The sequence below is a fragment of the Malania oleifera genome, chromosome 13 (assembly GCF_029873635.1).
Source record: "Malania oleifera isolate guangnan ecotype guangnan chromosome 13, ASM2987363v1, whole genome shotgun sequence".
Taxonomy (NCBI): domain Eukaryota; kingdom Viridiplantae; phylum Streptophyta; class Magnoliopsida; order Santalales; family Ximeniaceae; genus Malania; species Malania oleifera.
Window position 1 is genome coordinate 62,036,098 of NC_080429.1, and position 11,811 is coordinate 62,047,908.

At 39.0% G+C, this 11,811-nt stretch overlaps 1 protein-coding gene across 1 annotated transcript; it reads right to left on the reverse strand.

Annotated features, from left to right (window-relative positions):
• Positions 1–5,378: 5,378 nt before the first annotated feature.
• Positions 5,379–11,354, reverse strand: LOC131145869 (expansin-A8-like). Its single transcript, XM_058095047.1, has 2 exons — positions 11,029–11,354; positions 5,379–5,535 (listed from the first exon to the last, which is right to left on the reverse strand). Exons 1-2 carry the CDS (start codon positions 11,352–11,354, stop codon positions 5,379–5,381), a joined length of 483 nt encoding a protein of 160 aa, XP_057951030.1.
• Between the last annotated feature and the right edge of the window lie 457 nt (positions 11,355–11,811).

Genomic DNA, 11,811 nt, shown 5'->3' on the forward strand with positions numbered 1-11,811 from the left:
CCCTTTAGTGACCTCCTCTGGTTGTCTAACTACTTCCTCCATACTGCGACTGTGAAGGCAGGTAGTGCAATACCACGCAACAATCCTGTATTCGGTGTCCCGTACTACCACACTGATTGCAGACCGAAAAACCAGTCCTGCACTCGTCTACATACATCTTATTGCGTTTGGGACAGGAAGGGCATTGAAAATTTCCCTGAGTGGCTTGAGGTCCTTATGTCTATCGCTGGCCCAACAAATTACCAGGCCACTTCCAAGAGCTCTAACCAGTGCTGGACTGATAACTTTGGGATAAAGGCCTCTTCTTCTGATTTGCCTTTCTCTCCCCTTCCTGAAGACTGGCTTCAGCCGCCATGACTCTATTCACTAGCTCTGTAAAGCTCTAGACTAGCAATGTCGCCACCTGTGCGCGTATTGCTTGTCTCAACCCCCTCTTGAACATTCGAGCCTTCCTCGACTAATCTAGACCCATATGTGGAGAAAAATGGGATAGCTCCACAAATCTAGCTACATATTGCTACACGACCATGGACCTCTGGGTCAGACGTAAAAATTCCTCAACCTTCACCTCTCTAGTGGCAATCAAAAAATATCCGCTAAAGAAGACTTCTCTGAATTGGCCCCAGGTAATAAATATGTACCCAGGACACTGTTCCTCTACCAGCCTAGTCGATATCCACCACGTCTTTGCCTCCCCCACTAGTTTGAAGGCGGAAAATCTAACTTTCTATTTCTCAGTGCATACCAGTACCTCCAACAGTTCCTCTATTTCCTAAAGTCAGTCCTACGCCGCAATTGGATTTGGTCCACTTGAGAATGCAGGTGGATTCATCCGCGAAAACTGCTAGGACGTGCAGCCTCTTTTTGCCGCTGGCTGACTCCGTTCCCTAGAATCCCTTCGAGACTCTCTCTTGGCCTGCTGTGCTTTACTACGCAGCACAACCAAAGCCTCAACATCATCACTACTGGAGGTATCCATATGGTTGTCCACTCCAGTCATAACTCCCCTTCCTCTGGAATCCATCCTGAAGATAGGATAGAAGTCGGCTTAGGAATTCCATATTTATCATAGTTAATGCAAATATGGAATGACTAATTATGAGAACACATAATTTTACAGTTTATAAGAACCACTTATACGTTTCTATTGCAAAAATACCAAAATATTTGTCCCTCGTCACACTATGGCACAACGTACATACTTTCCAAGCCTATTCCTTTAACCTAGAACCAAAATCATTGATGGATTTACCATAGTTTTCCTGAAATCGTCATTCCATTAAAAGCACAGAAGACCGTTGACAAACTTTCGCTTCCAAGCCTTTAGACTAAAACCTGACTTATCTTACCCTTCCTCACTCTTAACTTATCTTAACCTATACTCTGGTAATTCTTATTGTCAAAGTCTGCACAACCTAGCCAACCTAGGCTCTGATACCACTTGTAGTGCCCGAACCCATCACGTGGCCCAGGTGCTACTTTAGTGACGTCCGTGTACCTAATACCATCTCAACATACAAGATATGCAGCAAAATAATGAAAAATTCTCCATATTCTATTACCAGAGTCTAAACCACAATATACATCAGGGTTCTTTGATTCTCATAATACACCTCATAATGATAAGTCAACTAATATGGTCCACACAACTATAATACAAGCCCAAAGGCATACTACAATAACTACTCATATCTGAGTTCTTGAAGACACTCACAAAAAGTAACTAAACTAGTTTCCACCACCTAAATCCCGCTAAACTCAATCTCTGGGATTCCCTAAAAAGATATGTTGTACAACGAGGTAAGACACCTCTCAGTAAGGAAGATTAAGTTAATGATAGTGTGTGGTAGAATGTTTTTCAATGTATACAAGAATCATACCTCTCTCTTTTACTGAATATAGTATGTATACTCATTTCTCATTTCTCATAATATAAATCAATACTGGAAACAATTGCAACATTGCATAAATATATAGATATGCATGAAAGACACTCCCTGGAACTACTTGCCATGTATAAACCCCCATGGTTAAGGTTGTGCGGCTCGAAGTCTGGACAAAAATCTGGTGGATCAACCCAAGCCAAGTCAACTCCATGCTTATACTTCAGTAGGCTTCTGCAAGCTCGCTTACGAGTTTGCTTGCGTCTCGGCCAATCAGCTAGGACCACCCAACACCACTCTCTCGTAAATGTGGGTGCACACGATCAAATGGTGAAACTCTCTCTGCCAACGGTATACCGTGCTTACAACAACTGGGTTCTCAGGGTTCTTAAAGCATATCATGCAACTTAAGTAATTAAAACTCATTTAATATAATAAACTTCGGTCTTGGCCGTTCAACACAAACTCGGGCCTCGACCCTCTTATAAAATACAACTCGGGCCTTAGCCCTTCTGTTACAACTCGACTCTTAGACTCTGAATAACACTGTTATTTTATAAATCACGACCTTGTGCCGTTTAATACAACCTTGGGCCTCGCCCCCTTTTGTTACAAACTCAGGCCTCCGTCCTCTTGCAAAATACCTGCATTTCTAAAAACAGTTCTAGTAGATTTCGCAAATAGTTCAATATTACACAAACATACCCATTCTGGCATTTCCATAATTCTCAAAATAATATTCACCTTCCGCACAGTTTTCCATAATAAAAACATAGCTCGTAGGCAACCATGAAAACATTGTATAAATGGTTTGTAGAATTAAACCAAACTTTCCTCCATTCATTTCTACTTAAAATATCATATCGTATATCCTAGGTTCAAAAATGAGCCTTTTGAACAGATGGTTTTCTAAAGAATAACTGAAAACATAACATACTCACTCCATAAACATTTCTATCAGTTCAAAATCAATAAAACACTGCATCAAACATAATTCCCTTACCTATTTCCTGAAATAAACCGAAACGCTCGAAAATCCAAATCCTCACTTTTCATGAAAACAAGAATCTGGTCCGCTAGTACTATAAATCTTAGCTCCCTGATCCTCACAGTAACTTTCGATCGTCCAAAATGGTAGACGAACGTTGAAGAACTATAGAGAGAGAGAGAGAGAGAGAGAGAGAGAGAGAGAGAGAGAGAGAACTTTTTGTTTCTTAACCCTTAAGCAACAAAAAATGCTATTTATAGGCCTTTTGACCTAGTCAACTTCATTGACGAATTGATCCTTCGTCGACTAACCATAGAAGACTATTCGTCGATGAACCTCCTCCTTCGTCGATGAGCCCAAGCTTGATTATTTTCCTGTCGGTCGGGATCTCTCCGTTAATGAGATTCTAAATTTCATCAACGAAGCACTAAAGGGCCTTCGTTGACGAGAATAATGACTTCATCGACGAAGCCTGCAAAAATCCCCTTTTCACCCTTTTCTTGTTTTGCAGGTTCGGGTCTCTACACTTTAAGTTGGGTTTCATTCAATTTTTTCCAAGCATAACAATTTACTTTGTGAAACACATGATTCTTGAAGTTTAACTTTAAAGCACAATTACTAACCTTAGTTTGTTATCATCAAAACGAGATTAAACCTTGTTAGGCCAACATGACATATTACATGAATTGATTTGTGAGATTTTTTTAGTTTGTTTATATATTTTTAAATTCACTGAAAATAAAAAATGTATATTGTTTTCAACAACTAGACATCCTTAAAAAGTTTTATAAATTTTACGGTAGCATGCAATATTTATGGGAGTATTGAAAGCTATAACATGTAGCTAAGAGAAAAGGGATCAAACCCATCAAACGTGCCCTTGTGAAGACCACCAATTTGGCAAGTTCAACAAATTTAACTCCCTTCTTGGCACATAATAACATGCAACTCATAAGGGCCACCCAACAATCATTCCCCAATTAAAATATAAAAAGTCATTCTTTATTTAATTAGAACAAATCCAGCATACGTAGTAGAAAAATATGGTTGTAAAGTCACCGCAAAGCATGCATCAACAATTCAAATACACAAATTACTTCCATACTTACAAAGTTTTATAGTAACCCATGCTCGTAATTTACATAACTATGGTTCAAGGAAATTGCTAATGAAAGTTCATTGTTGAAGCCTAAATTAATGATGTCGGGTTACTTCTCTCATTGCCCTAATAAGATCTTGCCTCCTAATTTTGAATCAAATATAAAAATATTATTTCAATAAAATAATAAAATACAATTAACAAAAAGGAGCAATCATTAGGGATGGAGGACAAGAAGTCCTCCTAAAGAACTACAAATCGAAACCTAGGGACAAAGAATGAGAGATACACGAGAGAATGCCAAAAAACTAGAACCCTCCTATCTTGAAGCACAACAATGAGTTTACTCCTAACTTTGTATTATGTGCAACAAAAAAAATGGGATAAATAATTAAAATGTTCATCATTGGATCATCACCTTGGGATACAGAGACATTATGTGTCATTATTTAGTATTATGAAAAGTATATAATAATGTTTGATGTCCAACCATGAGAAGCAAATTAAAATACTAAACATTATTGCCCTTAAATTGATCTTCATTTTTACTCTCTTGCAATGGGGCCTACAAAAAATGTTGTTTCATCCAACCGTTTTTAGCTAAAAATGCTACTTAGTATAGCGTCTTTTAATGGCCATGTGTCAGTCACGCTTTTATGCCCAAATTAGAAAATGTTGGATGGTCCAACATGTTTTGTTTAAAAACCGCTTGACCATCCAATGTTTTTTCGGACGCATCAATTTCGGAAATAAAATTCAATCCAAATTGTTTTCAAAACTCCTCCATTTTTTGGTCTCATAGATTCTCTATGATCTTTCTTTATTTATTTTTTAATTTAAAAATAATAATTAATAAAGTGAGGATCTTTCTTTAATTTTATTTTCTTTTGTTTATTTTTATTGTCATTTTAGCGGGGGTGTGGTACCCTTTCATGGATTATCCGAACATAATATCTTCAGTGATGAGTTTATTCAACTCGTTCTGACATCTTTGAATATCCTCAGTTAATTCAGACAAAACTTTTGTTTCATCTATGTTTCTGAGAGCACTTTGCACCTCTTCATTGTCTTTAGCGGTCTATTTTCTTAATATACTACTCCGGGCTTAAGATGTCTGAGGAACTTCTCCTTCCTGGTTATGTTCGAGAGCTCTGACCCTTTGTTCGGAGAGGGAATGAGAGAAAACTCAATAAACATATAAATTTTTATTCATGAAACAAAAATAAATTATTATTCATTGAAATAGAGGCATGCACGTTGCCGATGCGACCTAGGGTTGTACAGTACTCTTATAGGTCGTGTCGTACTGCCAATTTGAAGGTATAACATTCCATGCAGTCACGTGGCAACCATCACTTGTGGTGACAGTGAAGGAGAGGGTTTCACCATGGAAACTGGACCTGGCTTCCTAGTTTTGACCCCAGTTCCTTCTCATTTGCTGCCAGGCACCTGAACCTTTAGTGGAAACCGATGCAACGTCATCGGCTCCTCCCACGTTACTGACTAAGAAAAGGGTACTTCTTTTTGGTGTGAAACTGATGCCTCCGAACCTTTGGCATGGCACCCTTTAAAACACATAAATGGAGAAACTCGTTTAAGTAGGACACCAAATAAATTAGAAGAAGATAGGAATATGACACGCCTGCATCTAGAATTTATTTGAGGTAAAGAAAGTAAACAAAAGCCATATAATTGAGGAGATCTATGTTCCCCTCACTTGATAATCTAAACTTTTAAATTTAAACTAGGTCCAACTTTATTGATATAAGAATTTATTTTACGATGGTAATGCATTTTTGTATAATCTATTGCATAAATCTTTATATTAAAGTCATTCCATTATGTGAATAGGTAAATAAAACCTTGAAATACTATCAGCACTACTCAACCACCCTCAGCTCAAGAATAATTTTCAGCTCAAATGAATTTTGTCCGTTTCTGATATTCTATTCTTTTCTTTATTATTTTTGTTAAGTTTGTTACAGAGAATATTCTGCTCTCTTCCTCCTCGTGTATATATATACACATTGTACTGAGTTTGCTGTGTAATAATAAAAGTAGCATAATTCACCTTCATCTTTTATCCACTGTATCTTCGTTATCCACTTTGTTTTCTTCTTTTCATCATGGTATCAGAGCGCTGTTAGGACTCACGTCCGCTCTCTCTTCTGTAGTATGGCCGAGTCTCCTACTGCTTCCTCCTCTTACACGCAACCACCTATTATTTCTCTACCCTCTCCCATCAATATGATTACAGTAAAGTTAACTCATGACAATTACTTACTGTGGAAGGCACAACTCATACCCTATCTCAAAGGTCAGAATCTCTTTGGATACATTGATGGCTCTTCAGTTCCTCCTCACTCAATCGGCAAGAACAACACACCATCTCCTGAATTTCTTGCCTGGCAACAGCAGGATCAAGCCATCATCAGTGTCTTGATCTCCTCCCTCTCTGAAACACTGATTGCTCATGTCCTCACAAGTACTTCTTCCCGTGAGGTGTGGATAACTCTTGAAGATCTATTTGCTGCAAAATCAAATGCGAGCATCATGCAGGTTCAACTCCAGCTCACTACCCTCAATAAGGGTTCAAAAACCATTTTTGAATACTATCATCATGCAAAGCTCCTTCAGGACTCTCTTGCCATGGCCGGTAAAATCATTCCTTCATCTGATTTCATTACATATCTCCAGGCTGGTTTAGGCTTCGACTACGATTCCCTTGTTACATCCATCACTACTCGTGTGGATCCACTTACTCCTGCGCAAGTATACAACCATCTCCTTACTCATGAAGCACGGTTGAACCATCAAAGTTCCACACTTATTGTATCTCCTGAATTTTCTTCTAACTTCACTCAAACAAAATCTACTACCAGCTTCTCTCGTGGCCAAGGCTTCTCACACGCCAGGGGCAATTTCAGAGGTGGTGGTCGTGGTGGTCGTGGCAAGCATGGTGGTCATCCTCCCTCCTCCTCCCCAGTTCCCTTTTCACCTAACCGACCCACCTGTCAGGTCTGTCTTAAAAGAGGCCATACCGCCATCTCCTGTTACCACATATTTGATTATAGCTATCAATCTCCTCCACCACCTTCCCTCTCTGCCCACCTTACTTCATGCCCACAATTTTAGTAACCCTCTTCCACACCTACAGACCCCAACTAGTACCCCGATTCTGCTGCTACCCACCACTTCACCCATGATTTCTCTAATCTCTCTCTCAACCCTTCTGAATACAAAGGTGATGAACAAGTTCGTGTTGGTGATGGCTCTTCTCTCCCAATTCATCATGTTGGCGGCTCCACCATACCTTCCTCCAATGGCAATATTCTCTTCTCCAAACTCTACCATGTTCCCTCAATTTATAAAAATTTAATTTTAGTCCGCAAATTATGTGAGGATAATTCTGTATTTTTTGAATTTCACTCTTCCTTTTTTTGTGTAAAGGACTCACAAACTCAGCAGGTTCTCCTTCGTGGTTCTACTAAGGATGGCATGTACGTGTTCCCACCTTCCTCTCCTCAAGCTCATGTTGGTGAGCGTGTCTCCTTATCTCAATGGCATTCTCGTCTCGGTCATCCTTCCATGCAATTAGTACATAAACTCATCTCACAGATGTCTCTGCCCACCAAATCCTTTTCCTCTTTGGGTTTATGCTCTTCGTGCTGCAAGGCTAAGCTTCACCAGCTCCCATATGGTCGCTCACCTCATCGTTCATCTGCCCCACTTCATCTCATTTTCTCCAACGTTTGGGGCCCTGCACCATTGATCTCTCATGGTGGTTTTCGTTATTATGTTTCCTTTGTTGATGACTACAGTCGATTTACTTGGATTTTTCCATTAAAATGTAAATCAAATGTAGCGTCTGTTTTTTTTTTGTTTTTCAAACGCCATGCAGAAACTCTTTTTAATACAAAAATCCATTCATTACAATCTGATTGGGGTGGTGAATTTCGAACTCTTAATAATGTGTTAAAATATTTTGGTATTTGTCATCGCATCTCTTGTCCCCATACTCATTCACAAAATAGCTCAATTGAAAGAATACATAGGCACATTGTGGAAACTGGTCTTGCCCTTCTTGCTCATTCCTCTTTACCTCAATCCTATTGGTCTAATGCCTTTGTTACTATCGTTTTCTTAATTAATCGTCTACCCTCTCCCATTTTATATAAAAAATCCCCATTTGAGGATAATTTCATTACAAACCTGATTACCTTTTTTAAAAAACTTTCAGCTGTCAATGTTGGCCTAATCTTAGGCCATATAATCAACACAAAATGGACTTCATATCCCTTCCTTATGTTTTTCTCGGCTACAGTTCTTCTCATCATGGCTATCTGTGTTTTTATGTTCCTACTGGCCGTATGTACATCTCTTGGGATGTTTTATTTGACAAATATGTCTTTCCATTTGCCAATTCCAGTTTCAGCTCACTTCAACAACGTCTCAAACTTCACTACCTTCTTTCAGTCAGCCCATTAGATATTCCCCCACTCCTATATCCCCAACTAGGCCCAGCCCATCATCTCCTCACAGTAACACTAAGCCTTCAACACACTCTTCCATCCTTCGCTCCCAACCCCAGCTCCCACTTGTCTCACCTACCCCGCTTCTTCCTCTCAATAATTCACTAGGGCTTCCCTCGACTTGTCATCATCACCACACTCTCCTTTGTTTTCTTCTCCTTCTCCCTCTGCGAATCCTACCACGTCCCTTCATCCCATGCACACAAGAGCCCGAGCACAAAAAGCTTGCCCTAAAATTCGAACTGATGGCACCATTCCCTGGCCTCCGCCTCGCGCCCATACCACTACTATTACTGTCCCAAAGGAGCCCACCTCTGTTACTCAAGCCTCCAAATTTCCTAAATGGAGGCACACGATGCAGGTTGATTTTGATGCCCTGATGTCCACAAATACATGGTCTCTTATTCCTCCTACCCCCAATCAACATGTTGCTAGCTGTCGCTGGATTTTTAAGACAAAGCATTTGTCTAATGGCTCCATTGAGAGATGAAAGGCCCGAATGGTTGCCAAAGGTTATAACCAACTCGAAGGTTTGGACTACACTGAAACTTTTAGCCCTGTGATCAAACCTACAACAATCAGGTTAGTTCTCTCCATTGCAGTCTCGTCTGGCTGGCCGATTCATCAATTGGATGTTCAGAATGCCTTTTTACATGACAATTTAGATGAGCAGGTTTTCATGACTCAACCTCCTAGGTTCATTCATCCACAATTTCCTCATTATGTCTGCAAACTCAATCGTGCTATCTACGGCCTTAAATAGGCTCCTCGAGCCTAGTATGCTAGGCTCAGCTCTCGGCTACTGGAACTTGGATTTATTGTTTCAAAATCAAATACCTCCTTATTCATTTATCAGCATCAATCAGTAACAGTTTACTTTCTTGTATATGTCGATGACATTGTGATTACAAGCTCCAGTTCGAGTGTTATATCCCACTTCATTTTTGCTCCGACCTCTGATTTTCCTATCAAGGATCTGGGATATTTACACTACTTCTTGGGTGTTGAATGTCATCATACCTCTACTAGGCTCATGCTTTGTCAATGGAAATATATCTTTGATCTACATAACAAGACAAATATGATGAATTGCAAACCAATCACCAGCCCTATGTCCTCCACAAAATTGTCTGCGATTGATTCTACTCCTGTTCCAGATCCTACGCTATATCGAAGTGTAGTGGGAAGCTTGCAGTACCTTCTCTTCACTAGACTAGACCTAGCATTCTCTATCAATCGTGTTTGTTAGTTCATGCATGCTCCATGCTTATCTCACTGGCAAGGTGTAAAGCACATCTTACGCTATTTAAAACATACTTTGCATTATGGTTTACTACTACAACCCTCCAACACCTTATCCCTAGCTGCCTATACTGATGCAGATTGGGCAGGGTGTCCCGATGACAAAAAATCAAATGGAGGTTAATGTGTCTTCTTTGGTGGCAACTTAGTTTCATGGAGCTCAAAGAAGCAATCCACTATTGCCAGATCCAGCACAAAGGTTGAGTACAAGGCCCTAGCTCATGCCACTTGTGAACTGCTGTGGTTACAATCCCTACTCTCTGAATTGGGTGTTTTTCTATCCACATCTCCAACTCTTTTTTGTGATAACTTGGGAGCAACTTACTTGTCTATGAATCCAGTTATGCATTCTCGAACTAAACACGTTGATGTTAACTATCATTTTGTTTGTGATCGAATTCAAGCAGGAGCTCTTCAGGTGTCTTTTCTTTCAAGCAAGGATCAACTCGTTGATATTTTCACAAAACCCTTATCTGTTTCTCGATTTGCCTCTCTCCGTTTGAGCCTCACTGTTCTTCCACACATGTTTGGCTCGTAGGGGCGTATCAGCACTACTCAACCACCCTCAGCTCAAGAATAATTTATAGCTCAAACGGATTTTGTCTGTTTCTAATATTCTATTCTTTTCTTTATTATTTTTGTTAAGTTTGTTACAGAGAATATTCTGCTCTCTTCCTCCTCGTGTATATATATACACACTGTACTGAGTTTACTATGTAATAAGAAAAGTAGCAGAATTCACCTTCATCTTTTATCCACTGTATCTTCTTTATCCCCTTTGTTTTCTTCTTTTCATCAAATACAAATTCTAGTCACCAGCCACTTAGGTATGAAAAAAAATTTTGTCATGAGACAATTAATATGAGAGTTGGGCATGGGTACTAGTCATTTAAAACGCACATGCCTATGCGCAAATAACATAGATCACCAATTCTTAGATGACTAGTAAGGCTTGATACCAATTTTTTTCATAGACCCATCTTTTAAATTTAACTAAAATATAAAACAAAGTAAAACTAGACAAAAAGCAGTGGCTCACATTTATATTGCTCCTAGCTACACGCATATACATGAAAGATGTTTTAGAAAATAAAATGTAGTTTTAGAATTTGAAAAACCCTAACTGTGTCCATAATCCAGTAGATTTTTATGTATTAATTAAACATGAAATTAGGTTAGACTTTCAAGAAAAGAAAAAGAACGCAAGACTCAAGTGATCAATACCTCCTATAAGACACTAGTACCATCCCAGCTTGGTATTTGGCAATTTTTTGGAAGGCATGTTTAGAGAGATCAAAATGTGCTCGCGGTACATTGCACCAACCCCCATTATCATTAGGCTTAGAAGGATTTGGTGGGCAAAAGTTGGTCACAGTGACCATAACAGATTGACCAAGGCACCACTGTGGATCATCGACACACCAAATCTCAAAGCAAGCCCCACAAGTTGAACCTTGGTTGAACAATATTGTGCTTAAAGTTGTATTGTAACTATCATATCCTTCTTTGACTAGGTCATCATAGCCACAAGCTCCACTTGCATTAAACATGTACTAGACTAAATTACACGTTTTAAAAATTTGTATTAACTCTACCTATATATGATAAGTGTCTACGTGATATATATATGTCTTATGTATTATAGGGAGTATAATAGTTGAGTATCCCACTGGGAGTTATCTCCTTCATAGAAAGTGGCAATAGCTTTATGCAAAGTATCATCGGCATTAAGAGCATTATGACTATAAACTAGCTAGAGAAACCCAAGTATGATAAAATCATAAATAGCCATTTCACATGTAGAGAAGACAATTTTTCAGTTTATCCCACTAACATTCAACTTAGAAAAAAAGGATAAATATAGAGCAGAGAAAGAGAGATTGGTGAGAAGAGATGATAGAGTGATGGGGGTATAAATAAAAGCATGCAACATGTTATATATGGAAAATATTTGGGTAAATGGACCATGCCATTATGGGTCAATGTGGCAACACAAAAGAACATCAT